The sequence below is a fragment of the Cyclopterus lumpus genome, chromosome 7 (assembly GCF_009769545.1).
Source record: "Cyclopterus lumpus isolate fCycLum1 chromosome 7, fCycLum1.pri, whole genome shotgun sequence".
Taxonomy (NCBI): Eukaryota; Metazoa; Chordata; class Actinopteri; order Perciformes; family Cyclopteridae; genus Cyclopterus; species Cyclopterus lumpus.
This window is the reverse complement of record NC_046972.1, coordinates 13,025,689-13,040,623: the sequence shown is the minus strand read 5'-3', so window position 1 is coordinate 13,040,623 and position 14,935 is coordinate 13,025,689. Positions and strand designations below refer to the sequence as shown.

The 14,935-nt window shown below is 39.8% G+C and overlaps 1 protein-coding gene across 2 annotated transcripts; it reads right to left on the bottom strand.

Annotated features, from left to right (window-relative positions):
- Window positions 1–3,785: 3,785 nt before the first annotated feature.
- On the bottom strand, window positions 3,786–13,751 carry acvrl1 (activin A receptor like type 1). Of its 2 annotated transcripts, none has more exons than XM_034537827.1 (10): window positions 13,045–13,751; window positions 8,563–8,634; window positions 7,304–7,540; window positions 6,781–6,986; window positions 6,589–6,688; window positions 6,360–6,506; window positions 5,971–6,246; window positions 5,571–5,768; window positions 4,263–4,393; window positions 3,786–3,964 (listed from the first exon to the last, which is right to left on the bottom strand). In XM_034537827.1, exons 2-10 carry the CDS (start codon window positions 8,630–8,632, stop codon window positions 3,818–3,820), a joined length of 1,512 nt encoding a protein of 503 aa, XP_034393718.1. In that variant the 5' UTR covers window positions 8,633–8,634; window positions 13,045–13,751; the 3' UTR covers window positions 3,786–3,817. The 2 variants fall into 2 exon arrangements, with proteins under 2 accessions (XP_034393718.1, XP_034393719.1); XM_034537828.1 differs by having other exon boundaries at window positions 13,060–13,751.
- Window positions 13,752–14,935: the final 1,184 nt, after the last annotated feature.

Genomic DNA, 14,935 nt, shown 5'->3' with positions numbered 1-14,935 from the left:
AACTGAAGATGTTGAGTCATTAAATGAACAGAATTGTTTTTTGTTTTTTGAAATATGTAAGATTTTTCCCTTTTTAAAAGGGATTTCTAAATTAGTTTGAAATTAAATTCCTCAGAATAAGAATGGCAAACATGTTGCATTTCATCCTTTAAAAATAACAAAATAGAACAACAAATGGGAGGTTATATTAAATCATACTTAAGACTTAAATTCAATTAAATTGTGTGTTTAAGATTGTGCGGGCGGGGGGGTCTATTTGAAGCAAGAATGTATTGAGGGAACAAACTGGGTCGCTTTCCACCTTTGATTGTTTTATTAATGAAAATGTAAAATCATGAAATCTAATTTTATGAAACGAGAAATGAGTTAAACTCATAAAGATAATGCTAAAGACGGTGAAAATAATAATAAAACATTCTGATGCCATCTTTGTTAGTTGTCCTTCAACATATGTACCCAGGGATCTAGTAATCAGTCAATATTTTATTTATTTAATAGTACATTATGAATATATCTCGGTTTAGTTTTTATGATTATACAATGATGTTTTACAATTATACAAAGATTATGCCAAACTGAACAAGTTGGGTAAATGTGTTCCACCCCAATCTGTTCATTGGTTTTATGGCTTGAAACAAACAGCAACATTATGGTTACATCAATTTAATCTGCTAGGGTTAACTTTGTTATGTCTGGTTTATGTATTCCTGATTGAGGTTATTACTCAAGACAGGACTTTGGGTGACTGATCCAATTGAAACAAATGTACTCAATGCACCATCTGGATCTAACTGGCCAACTTAACATTATTACTGAAAAAGTTAAATAATGTAATTATTCTTGTAGTGATAACATCTTGTTCCTTCAAAATGTGTACTCATGATTAACTTAAACTATAGGCTACCTCTAAAGGCAAATGAAAGAGGAATTAAATGTGATGACCGACTATAACAAGGCAGTATAGGAGAGAGCTGATGGGCCTTATATGCACAGCAGGTGACTTTGGGACTTCCTGTATTTGTTCTGGCAGCATTAGTATTAGGTTAGTCGGTCCATGACACACTTGTCTATCCATCCATATTCAATGACTAATCAATTATCAAACAAATCCTTTATTGATATTATAGCTTTGGGGTACTGCAGCTGTCCAATCTATATTTCAATCTGCTGTCCCCTGATCAAAAGCTGTAAAACCAATTTGGTTTGCATAAAAAAAAGGGCCTGCCACATTTCATTCGTTACTGTTCCTGTTTATCTCAGATCACATATCAGCTGCGGAAAAAATATGTTTTGCAAACAACACAGCCGCTTGCAGTAGAAAATAATCCTGGATGTAGTATTCGCAAAAATTCCTCTTGTCCAGTTTAGTCCAGGCTTTTCCTTCAGCTTAGGGACCCAACCTGTCTACGCCCTAATAACACACCCGGTTGCCACTGCTTGAGAAGCTAGCTCAAGAAGACGTGAATCAGGATGTAACCAGGTACATTTGGGACTTTATCTGTGCCTGATTGTATCGCCTGTCCTCTTGCTAGCACTCTCACTGCTATTCTCAAGCCTAATTGTGTCTGCTGCATAGTGTGCTCTGTGGCTTTATATCCGTCCATCATCAGCATCCAATTTATCGCAGCATTTCTTCAGTGTACGTTGTCTGCTGAACAAATCCCTCTGTCTCTACTGAGCCAGTTGGAATGATCCCACTGTGAAAAGGAATACACAGAAGTGAGATGGGCTCCTACACTCACAGAGGGGAAGTTTGGCCTCTCTGATACTTCAACAACCCCCCTGCAGTGTTATAAATAACCAGCTATTCATCTGACTGACCAGACTGGGGCTTTGAGAGAGTATTATCTCTCTGCAGTTTGTTCAACAACCAGGCAGACATAAAAAACACACACACACACGCATGTACGCATGCACGCATGCACGCACACACACACACACGCACACACAGATAAGGGGGAAGTAAGCACAACAGATAGAAAAAGAAAACAGATATTACATGAAAGAGCAGATACAACTATTTAACCAACCACTGGGCTATTTGGATTCATGTTGGACATTTTGTATTCTTTGGGACGGTGCGGCATATTGCACATCAAACTTGTTGCTTTTATGCTTCGCTTTAAACACATTCTCCCGCCAGATACTTTTTAATGCAAAAATACTGTTGTTATGTATGTGTTTATGAAATGAGATTAATCTGACAACTGATTTTACACTATGGCTGCTGGGGATGAACAAATTGTTGTGGCTATATTCGGAACCCATAAGTAGTTTTGAGTTTGAAAACAGATGTTTGTTTAATAAATATATCACATTTATATATTTATTTTAAAACAAGATCTATAAATTAGTTTGAAATTAAACTCCTCAGATTGGATAGATGAGAAATGGAAAGTGTGTTTTGTATGTTCAAAGCATACAGAATACCTACTAAGAATAGTGCAGACAAATATATAATAAAAGAAATGTTTATTCATGAAGTCCCCAGTCAGTCAGGCTTGTCTTATATAAATCTATTTATATGTTTTGGTTAAGCATCTCAGTATTTGAGGCTAGCGTGACTGAGAGAAATTGTGAGCACGTTATCTCATCTTAATGACATTTCATGCAAGTGACACAAGGGCCATTATGGCTGTTCAAATATGATAACGTATGTATGCAGTGTAAAATAATCCCCTGACATTGATAAATGTTAGCTGATAACTGTTAATTATACTTCAGTGTTGTGATTAAATATTGGTCTCAACCTTTTTGTACAAAAATGTAGGAAAATTAAAAAACAATTGCAAAACGGATACAGTAAATCTCCCAAAGTAAGCGCACGACTGTAAGCAACACAGATATATGTTGGTCTGGTATCTGATGACCTCTACTGGTCAATGACAGAATTGCTAACAGCAGTGGTAAAAAAATATTATCTACGCCACAATATGTTGAAAAATACAATCCTTTATTCAACATTTACAATATTACATGTTGTGAGTTGTTTTATTAACCATAGTAATAGTAATGGCCTACAGAAATTTAAAAAAATACTTTGAAAATGTTGTGTGGTAAAAAAGTATATAAAATATGTCTCATTGAATAACAGCCCTTTCAAAAAATATATTTACAATAACATCAATGGTGAAACAAGACAACAGCTTCAATGCTGTTAGAATATGTTCAACTAAATAGCTCAATGTGCCTGTGTGCAGAAAATAAATGCTCCTTTTATATAAGTTAAATATGCTTACGGAAAAGGGAATTTGCTTTGGTATGAGCATGTTATCACTTACATATTTCCTCTTTTCATAGAAAAAAACCCCATCAAGGCCTCCATGTTATTTGTAACTTTGGTCATTTTTGGGAAAAACCCATTGTGCAATTTAACTGTATTTCTGAGAAAATCCAGAATGACGTGCTATTTCCCTTAATGATGAGTAAATGTGCCATGACACATTTTTCTTTCGGTCATGACGACGACAAATTATGAATAAAACCACATGTGTGTAGAACGGCCTATGAATTGTTTGTTAATTATTCTGCTTTGGAAAAGTCCTTTAGCTGAACATAAAGAAAGAAATATATATAATATTTAATACTTAATTGTTTTCTTTTTGGGCCCTTTTGGATGAAGGCCCAAGAAATATGGCAGATAAAAATAAGGCTACATTAAAAAAAAGCCTTAGGAGCTAGTCTACTGCTCAAAATCATGTGGTTTTAATATCAGGCAGTGAATATGGGAGTCATTAGCTCAAAACATGCTAATAATATACACTTTGTGCTTTTGGAATAGTGCATAATAATCCCTGTTTCATCCCGGTGTTCTGGTCTAGATGTCCCGCTTGAGTTTTTCAATGTTGAAGTCACTGTCATGGTCCAGTTTGGAGAGTGTCTTCCTCACCCGCAGGGCAGTGAGGCGGGCTGGTGGGCTCTGGTACCAACACTCCTTCATGATCTTCACAATGGCCGACAGAATCTGGAAACACAGAAACACATTGTAATATACCATCTGACCGTCCCAGGAGAATGAAACATGTGTGGCACTGTTATTGTGTATCCTGCAGCATATGGGCACTACACTCTATCATCAGGTGATATGGTGATGTGTTTTCTTGCATGCCTGTTTATCTCGCCGAACTGTAAATTAAAAAATAGATTCACGCTAAAGGTTGGAAGTGGTGATAGCCTGTGCAGAGATTATAGGAGCCCTGGAAAATATAATTGCACTTGTCTGAGTCCGAGTGTGTGTGTGTGTGTGTCATTAGATGGCCTACAGGGTGGGAATGGAGCCTGTTGTGCAGACTGGGCCTCTGCTGGTCCACACACACAACCTTCTTCATCTCCTCAAAGCTGGGATCTACGGGCACCAGATCAAAGAAGGGAGGCCGGTACTCTTCCACAATCCCTAAAACAATCCAAAAGAGAAAACAATTATTCAGTGTGTCATTTCTTCTCCAGTAGAGCATAAGTACAACTTCTAAAACACTCACAGAAACCGTCTTGGTTGGAGTGGGTGGCTGTCATAATATTGTAACCCATTATCAACCTCATGAGTAGATAACTGTTATAACTTTAATTTTACTCCTCAAACATTTTCAGAACATACATTCCTCTTCTTGAAATAGCACACTTGGAAATTGCGATAGTCCGTTGTGGGAGTTTTGTAAAGTATGTTTGACTAAACAAGGGAGAAGAGAGAGATATCCATTCCCTGGCGAATACACTGCGATGGACATCTGTAAGGCTGGCTGAGTGTGTGCGCGAGTGTGTGTGTGTGCGCGCTTGTGTGAAAGTTATGAATGTCTATCCATCTGGACTATGTTTGTGCCTGTGTGTGTGCATGGTCGGTTGAACATGAATGTGTGCTTGCATCTGGACTATGTACAAGACAGTGCTGACACCAGATAAGACTGTTTATAATTACTGCAGTGCTAATCATGAGAGAGGATAGTAGAGACAGACACAGACTAGGAAAACACTGGAGTGCTGACTGCTGAGAGACATGGGACTGACTACCTCTTATGTATACGGAGCCATGCAGAAAGGACAAGACACATTTCAATATGATGTGCCTGATGGGTAATACTATAGCTTTTTACTTTCTTTTTTTATGAAAAGCAATTGGGCATTGCTGTTATTCACTACCTAATTGTCCCGGTTTTCAACACAATTATAATAATAATAATATAGTTTTCAGCCGTTGTTTTGACGTTTTTCATGCTCTGTACTGTTCATTATTGGCGAACCCAATAAAAAGACAATTCAACCCTGATTTGTCTGGATGTGTGTTAATCAATCACTGTGTCGTCAAGGCGGTTGCTATGACTCTTTCAACTCTTTCCAACCGAAAGTAGTACACTAACGGTTTGCTTTCATGCCAAAGAGAAAGTTTGTCTTTTCTAAAGAGCTCCAGGAGGCGTTATTTGTACTCAGCAACGAAAATGCTGCGTTCTGCTCACGCTGCAACAGTAGCCTATATTTTCAGTTGCGCATGGTGGAAATTCCAACATAAAAGATCATGTTGAGACGGCCAGATAGCGATAGCAAATAATTGTGAAGGCACATTCTTCTTGCCTCCTCACCATTGACTATTGTCCTGCGGGTAATTTCCCAGAAGACAAGGCCCAAGGCCCAGATGTCAGTTTGCTTATAGGACTCGAAGACATCCATACGAATAGTCTCATCCAGCACTTCAGGAGCCATGTAGCGCTTGGTCCCCACGCGAGGATTGTTGCCCACATCCAGGTAGTCATGAGACTGAGAGTGTATCACAGCCAAACCTGACGAGAGTAGGCACAGCAAACAGATGAAACTTTTTAATTGATAGTGAATTACAAAACTATCAAGATCAGCATGAAACAGCTGTTTTGTCTGTTTTTGTACAATTAATCCTAACTATCTGCAGAAGTTGGAAACCGATACAACTACAAGTCTAACAGATGAATTGTGATTTTACTGTCCTTGCTTCTGCACAACCCTCACCTAGGTCAGCGATGCAGCACTGTCCATTCCGCTTTACCAGGATGTTTCGGCTTTTCAGATCTCGGTGGGCGATAGCTGGTTTTTCCTGGGAGCTGACAATCTCAGTGTGAAGGTGGACCAGGCCACAGGCCACAGACAGGCACATCTTCAGGCAGCTCTCAGGCTCCAAGCTGCTGTACTGCAGGAAGTCGTAGAGGGAACCCAGCTCATGAAAGTGGGTGACGAGCCACAGCTGGGTGCTGGAATTCTTGGACGTCATGTCAGAGGCTATAAAACCTAAAGACAGAATAGGGGACAGCTATTTCAACGTCTGTCTTTCGGTTGATGCTCTTAAAAATGACACTGCACCTTTCTTTGCACGAAAAAAGGTAACAAGAAAAAAAACGTACCCAGGATGTTATCGTGTCGCAGCTGCACAGTATTGTAGATCTCCGTCTCTCTGAACCAGGACTGCTCGTCTCTTGAGGAAAATATCTTGACAGCCACACTCTCCCCCATCCAAGTTCCCCTCCACACCTCCCCATACCTGCCTTTACCTGGAAACCAAGTTACAATTACTCGACTGCAAAGTAATCAGCAAAACAAAGAAGAGCAGCAGTGGTGAGGAGGGAGACTGACCGACACACTGGACCAGTGAGATTTGTCTGGCCATAGTTCTTTGGACCAGATAGGGGAGCCCTGTCCCACTCCCTGATGTGCAAAACTCATCAAAGATATCCTGAGACCGAGACACAGAAATAATACAAATTCAAAAATTTGAACATATTTTGAAGGTATTTTGTTTCATATCAAACATCAAATGTCTCTTACGCCATAGGTGGGGTCATCTCCATTAGGAGCCTTGAGCATGGTGACATCATGCTCTTCGATGTTTGTCAGTTTGCAATGTGCATGACGGAAGCGCAGGAAAAGCACCAGGCCACACACGCTGGCAGTTATGATTAACAGCAGCAAAGACAACGTGATCCACAGCTCTGGACGATTGAACTCTGGGGGCGTTGTAGTCGGCTCTCCATCTGGATACACATGCACACATACACACACACACACTTAGGTTTGAGGGACATTTCAACACATTGAAGAGGAAATGTTTGGATTTTTTGCGATTAAAGAAAACACAAAACTAGGAACGAGACATTAAACTTGCTCTAACTGACCACAAGGGGGAACCAGTTACTATCTAGAACAAAAAGCTTTGAGTCCCATCCGTACAAAGTAATGCAGGATGTGCTCTGAACTGTGTGACTGAGAGGACTGAATGACACTTAACTAAGAGGCCCAGTTCAACAGACTCATAAATGTGTTGTTAAAAGCAAAAGCCGCGGATACTGACTTATGTTTGGAGGTGGTGTGGTGTAGACGTTGCACAGATTCTCTCTGCAGCAGTGGACAAAGAAGCGCTCGAAGGAGGTGTAGCACTGCTCCCTGTAGTTAACTGAGGAGAAACAGCCCCTCTCCTCATCTGCTTGTACCCAGGTGTAGAAGCAGAGGTCTCCTCTGCAAGTTCCGTTTACGCATGTGCCTTTTTTATTCTCACATCTGCAGAGCAGCTTCCCATCGTCTTCAGAATCTGAAGCAAAAGGAAGAACACACGGCCAGTGTTGATAGAAAGGCTATTACAGGCCTTACAAGTCAGTAGTAAGTTGAGAAACTGGCTGCCACAGAAGATTGATCTGGAAAATGTAAAAGAAGAGCAAGGAGAAAAACACACATCACACAAATGACTATTCAAAGATTACCAGTGACACTCTACTACTTAAGAGATGCGGCTTCCTCAAGGGGAAACCCTATTGGTAATAGAAAGAAACATGTTAATGACATTCTCTGGCAGCCATAGGACATCACATAGATCACAAAGGCTGTGTAGTTAACCAGAAGAAGTCATTGGATAAGAAAGAACAATAGAAAGTTACAATTCTGAATGGCAAAGAAAGAGGTGTTATTTTAGTATTTGTGTGTTACCCTTTTCATGCACTCAGTAAAAGTCAAGTGACTGTGTGTGCATGAAAAGACACAAAGACATTCAGCAAAGGCATTATCATATCTAAATCTCTGTCTAAAACAAAGCTCTGCAGAAAAGACAACCGACACAATTAGTGTAAAAGGGAGGACCACCGTAATAACCAATTTTTTAAAAACAGACTATTTGTTTAAAATAGTTCAAGCTAAGTTAAATGTTTGACCACTAGGAGACAGAGAGACTCGAGCACCTGACAACGCATATATATTCCTGAGCCGTGGAGTTGTGCTTTGGGCCACCATTACCTGAATTCATATTTGACTTTTTTCACCACACACTCATTTACTTTGACTCAGGGAAAGTAGGGTGCACTCTGCCTGTCCGAGCTTGTCTGCTGGAAACAGCTACCTATTGTTTTACACTCGACGATTGGTGAGAATCGTGAGACAGAACCATACTGTCCATGTTTTGATTCTCCAGCTCGCACAAAGAACTCAAAACTGCATCCTCAGTGGGCACTGACATGCTTGTGACCCCTTCCGTAATAGTCATGTGATTATTTGTCAGACATCTTTAATGGAGCTTTCAATGAATGTAACAAGTGGATGCTCAGATTTTCAACATTAACTCACCTGCATGGATAGCAGAGACCCACAGACATGCCACAACTAGCACCACTGTGAGCACAGCAGAGCTTCCCATCTCTGTAAAAGAGGAACAAAATAATGAATAACAATTGATGATGATAATAGAATTAGTGTTGTCTTTATAGGAGCTGTCAAAATGAGAAACCAGAAAGATTATTTTGGTATTATGGAAAGAATATAGCCCTGACGTTTTAACTGCTATGTGATTTTAGTTCACTGACTAATTTATTAGTGTCTATGAGGAGTCGAGCAGTGGCTAAAGACCGGACCCTTTGGCAGAGGAAGCTATGAGGTCAAAAACAACAGTCCGAGGGCCCAGCCTGTCTGCCTGTGTTGTAATTGCATTGGGTGGGAAAAGGAGGCTTAGGGAAAAGAGACTGTAACAGCACTCCAAAATGTTTGTGTATGTGTACTGAGACTGCGTGTGGCGCTGTGCTGCCCAGTCTCCAGGCCTGTCGACTCCTCGACTACCCTGCTTGCAAAGTAAATATTGATGGCTGCGCTTCCTGCCATTGAGTGGCCCCACCCGACTGGCCGGCGAGACTGAGGTCTGCTCATTGTTTTGGGCTGCATTGCTGAGGTTCACGAAAGGAGGGCCGTCATAGACAACTGTGACTGCTGAAGCAAGTCTGTAACCTGACTCCCACGTAGCCTAGATATGTTGCATTTCATATAAATTATTAGTAAAAAGAGAAAAAATGTAGTTTAAAACACTGTGACACATATAGTACATTTAAAATAAAGGGTTAGGGTTAGGGTTAGGGTTAGAAGCATCTTAGTTTTTTATGTTCTGTGCACAATTGATGTATTCCTTGTCAGCAAGGAATTATAAAACCCACACAATAAACCCTTTCTTTCTCATTATTTAGCAGTATTCCTATCACCTTAAAAGCACATCTTTTGGAAATGATGTTGTTTGAAAGGCGTTGAGTTAGGAGCAGTTTAGCTGGCTAATGTGGTTTGGCACCATTTGCTCAGACTCTAAATCTACTAGGGCCTGCTGGCAGCTTCTTTAATCATCAGAGTAAGAGGAGAACATTATTCTCGCAGTCTGAATCATGCAACACCTGAGGTCTGTCCTTTGACCTCTGAGCTGGGTGTGGCTTAAATCTCACATGTGTGCAATTGCCTCTTGGGCTGTGTGCATTCAGGCACAAGAGACAGCAGCAATATCGACTGACTGAAGTCCAAAAAGGATACAAGATGGTTCCGGACAGCTAACACCTCTAACTGGCATGGTTGAGTCTTTTTCCTGTGTCACTGGCCAAAAAAACAATGCATCACCAGTTCGACAGCCTGTTCCCACAACTTACAGACTTAAAAATAATGTAGAATCAGAATGGACTTAGAACAGGAAGGCACAGACAAACAGGTTGGCCATACTGAATACATTATTTTTAGACAGACTGATCTCTGTACTGCTTGGAAAAAAAAAGTTTATGTAAATAGAATGCTGCTTCAGTCTGTAAATAAAAATGGCACTATACTTTCTAAAAAAGGCACTTTTCTTTTGCTAACTGCAAGTGAACAGCACTGCATGAGTATTTGTCAAATATTCTTACAGAAATCCTACTTCACACACAGCTAATAAGCCTTGACCTGCACACATCTGGTAAAGGAACTTACACATGTCAGCTGCACAATACCACGGATATCCTCCTTTAGTTTCGATGCATGTAGCTAGATATATTTAAGTATAAACTACAGGAAGCCATCACATTATCGTAGTCATTTCATTAGTGTCAAGTGTCACAGACGAGAAACCAGAAGAGGGAACTTGTTAAGCATATCTGTATTTTTACTTTTTACAGATCCGTCACTCTCTGTGTCTGCTTATCTTTGAAATTCCAATAATGTTTACCTATTGTCTTTCAAATCCATCTATTGTATACTCATAGCTGGCCGTTTTTAATTTAATGAGAACATGTTCTGAATGGAGTGTCAAATCAAATGGGAAATCTCTGCTAGATTAGATTTCCATTTGACATGAGAAAAATGTCTGTTAAGCTATCATTAGACTTTCCTCCTACTTGGGTTAGCTGTGAGGCTTCAGCTCAACAGATGAAAACCCAATGCATGGTGCTCTGACTCGCTAAAACCACAAGCCATATTTAAAAAAAAAAAAGAAGCACTTCCTGTATCATGCAACCTACATGCCTGTGGTGGTTAATGTGGGTCTGGTAGAGGAAAAGCCGAAACACTATATAACCACCCGCACAATGAACTTATTCCCAGAGGAGGAGCATGACTACGTCTTATTTCCTATAGCTATCGTTTTTATCATCCTAACATAGGCGAGAACAGTAATCACGTCCTCCATCGTAAGCAACCTGATTTTAGATTCCAGCACACTTCCTTTCTGAGCCCTCTCCATTCTGTCCAATGTTACACCCTCCTGACCCAAGGGGAAAAGATCCATTGTCATCTCTTCCTCTCATCTACACAGCTTTAACTCTGTTAGACAGATCTCTCATTCCATCTGGATGACTCTGTGTGGGCATAGTGGGGAAATGGCATAGCGCAGCAGCATCCAACAGCCCCTTAACTAGGCCTCGTCATACCAAACAAGTCCTATAACTCTGGAAAGTTACTTTAAGCACTGTTACTGTAAAAGCTTATATTATTATTATGTTATACGTTATATATATAATTATGTTATTTTTTATTAAAATAACATAAAAGCCACACATGTAAAACACTTGTGTTCTCTGTGTTTTTTAAGTGGTAAAAGCCTTGTGTGACTCTGTGCTAGTCACAGCAACAGATTGTATCTCTATTTCACAGACAAAGCTAGGCTTGGCAGGCTTTATGGCTCAGTAACTGTCTGCATGCTCTCACATGCATACCTACGATGAATGCAGGTCTGTTGAAGAAAATGACGTATATTCGTCCGGCACACTGTGCACACAAATTGGTCTTTCTAAAAGCGAGAAACACATGTAGGTATGGGTATGAGATACACACATCTTATTTCAATGACCGACAACAACCTGCAAGGAGCTGGTGACTACCTATACACAAAAATGGAAAATGTTTTTCCTGTGTGTGTGTGTGTGTGTGAAGCACAGTGACGGGTAAACAATATGCAGGAAGGAGAATTGCAGCTTTGATTCATGGTCTAAGCTCCAGTCCAACACCTCCAGCAAATATGCCAATGCTGCACATGAGAGGAAAGAAGTATGGACCTTTGCTATAAAGTACAGACCATTGGTGTAGAAAGTATTTACTCACGCAAAAGTAGATATACAACAATGTACAAGTGGAGCCACATTCAAAATCTTACTTCAAAGAGTACTACCTCCACACTTAAACGTGTCTTTTAAGCTATAAACTAAAAGGGATGACATATCAAGCCTGGTTTTAATATTGAAATGTTATTCCAAATTTTTAAAAATCTGCATTTTATAGTTGAAAATGGTTTAAAACACTATCAGTTGACTATTTGGGACTAATCTACGTCATGAAATAAGAGAATATTGACACACTCTTATCAGATATTATCCTCCCCCCAGCATCTATTGGTTTTTACTATTAAGTAACCACTGTGTACATCTGGCACATCTGGCTAGTTAGTTGGCAAACGTTATCTTGCTAATTGCTCCATGTTATCATGCTACTGTCACACAGGCTCAGACCTAGTCTCGCTTGAACCAAAAAACACATATTTACTTATGATGTAAAAAAGAATAATCCCAGAGCATTACATTATCATGTATTATATAATTGTATCATCATTTTATCATAATTGCTGATACATTCTTATTCAAGCAGAAGTTTATTTATGTAACCTGTTGAGGGGGAGGCCTAGCAACTTGATACCGATATATGATAGTTTAAGAAATATGCTACAAATGATGTGAGCCAATAGTCTTTTCTTTTTTTAACGTTACATGAACAAATAAACAACTACAAATATGACATAGATATGAGACATATTACATGTTATGTGTAATAAATAAACGTGTCAGTGCTCTTTGGTGGACAATCTACTGTCTGTAATGGCAACACTGCTACCTCACCGTGATACGACATCTGCAATAAGCTAATATTATCGACTTTATTGATTTATCGGTCTGGTAGTTGAACATATAGCTATAGGTACCTTTAAGATTCCAAATTCCTTCATTAATTTAGTGTAAAATGTAGTGGAGCAGGTGTTAGCAGAATCAAAATACCTCCACATTGTGATTGAGAAGGTCTAGAGTTCAATACATTTGATTATTTCCATAATAATGACGACACAGGAGATGGCTTCAAAAACATCCTTCACGTCTGTTAATTTATCTTCAGGTCATGTGGGCCACCTTTTGACACCTGTTGTTCATCTGCAAACACGTGGAGTGATGCCAAAGGTGACATGGCGTCCAGTGATATCTATATTTACATCTTTACATTTGACCATTCAGGAAATCACAGCACAGCATAAAACACACACAGAAAGAGAAAGTATGTTCACCACCAGCCTACCTGTTTTGTACTCGCCTTTTAACCCGACAGACTCAAACGTCGCACGTCTCCCATATCACGGCGAGCTGGAAGCAGCCCTCCCTCCGCGGCCAAAGTGTTTCAAATAAAAAAAATAGTGCGTTTAAAACGCAACTGGCTCCATTTCAAGAGTGAGCCGTTGTACTTTTCGTCTCAGCAGCCCAAGTGCAGATGTTCACATCCTTTCCTGCTTCGCTGACGTCCACCCGCCGTCTCTGGGAACACTTCGTCCGCAGTTTGTTTCCCCTTATTGCTTCAATTATTAAAACAGCCCACTTGCCTTCGCAAAACGTGACACCCCCGCTCTTGGAAGAAGTGCAAAGTGAAAAGAACCAGCTGTTTGCTGGCAGGACGACAACCAGCGTGCTGAAGGCAGCAGCTATCTCATCTCATCTCAGTCCAAATCTGCGCTGATAAAACCACAACCTCGTCGTCGGGTTGGAACCGGACTCCTTCCGCGCGTTGAGAACCTCACAATTGAAGGCTCTCTGCAAAGCCCGAAGTATGAACGTTTTCTGTTGTTGTCTCCAGTCCCGATCTAAAGGCAAGATTACAGATTTCTAAATAGGATACAGCTCTGTCCCACCCTTTATTGTCCCGCACTGCTCTGTTCTGCCCGGAATGTGTTCTCATAGCGGTTTTCCTGTTTCTTGCTGAACCTCTTATTTCCCTCTTTCCCCTGTGGGTTGCTGTCTTCACTGCACTGAAAGGAATGTGCTTCAAAGTGCTCACCATATAATAACATGTCTGTGTTCAAAAACAAGAAGTACTTAGTACTTTCCCCAGTTTGCTTCACTTTGTTTACTATATTTTTATTATTATGAAACTTATTATTATTATTATACTTTATTATGTAGCCTATTATATTAACAGTTATATGACTTTATGATCCCCTCCAGACATTTTACAATTTTCACATGCATTTTATGTGTACTTTATGTATACTGTAAAATCCAGAATGATTATACAACAATGCAATAACAGAAACAGTTGATATGGTGAGTTGTTAGCGCAGTTGCTTATTTCCACATCCAACATTTGGAGTCGTGTTACTCTCCACAGAAAGAATCGTAGTCAAATATTCAGTCTCCGTTAGCTCTGCTTTTTGGTCCTCCCAACTCCTAATGGGAATATGACTCTTTAGATGCTAAATGCTCTACCAAGGTTTTTGGAGCTTCTTCACTGAAAAAACAGCTGCCTGCTGTGGCCCAAAACAATGCTCTGAGAGCAGTGAAGAGGCCCAATGATCACTGAAACTTGCTATACAGCTTTGTGAAGCTGAGGGGAGCTCCTCACCGTCTCCTGATGGTTATAAAAAGACACAAGACCTGAGCGATCGGTGCTGCAGATTCAGGTGAAATGTCTCTAAAGATTAAACACGGTTTAACCTTAGTTATGTTTTCACGTAAATAAAATATAAATTATAGCTGCTTCAGCTGCTGGACACAAGCTCTATCCTACTTCAATGAAAAGTACATTCTCAGTGCATCTAACTTATCACTTTTATTTAGGTTGCACATTTGACCACAATGTACTTCTGGACGATGATAGTTGTAATGTCATGAAATCATGCTCATACATACTGAAACAAGTCTTAAACAGAGATTTAATGTGAGCATAGAAAAACTTTCTGCCGAAATCAGATTCATGTGAAAAACAACTGCCTTAATGTCAAACTCTGTACATACATAATTCTGCATAGTAAAGGTTAAACATCCATTTTGAGTAATAATAAGCAAAACACATTTCTAAGTGACGTGGGACTTTAAGAGGATTGTTCCTGGTCTAAATAAACTACCTTACTTTGCTCATCAAATTGAGGATAACAATGGTGCTCAAGTGCCTTTCTGTTTTTGCAGTTGTGGCCATCCAA

Coding starts and splice junctions, on each gene's coding strand:
- acvrl1 (XM_034537827.1), bottom strand. CDS start 8,632: ATGGGAAGCTCTGCTGTGCTCACAGTGGTGCTAGTTGTGGCATGTCTG. Junction 6,247..6,359: donor GCGACACGATAACATCCTGG/GTACGTTTTTTT, acceptor TTCTGTCTTTAG/GTTTTATAGCCTCTGACATG. Junction 3,965..4,262: donor ACAGGCTCCATTCCCACCCT/GTAGGCCATCTA, acceptor CTGTGTTTCCAG/ATTCTGTCGGCCATTGTGAA.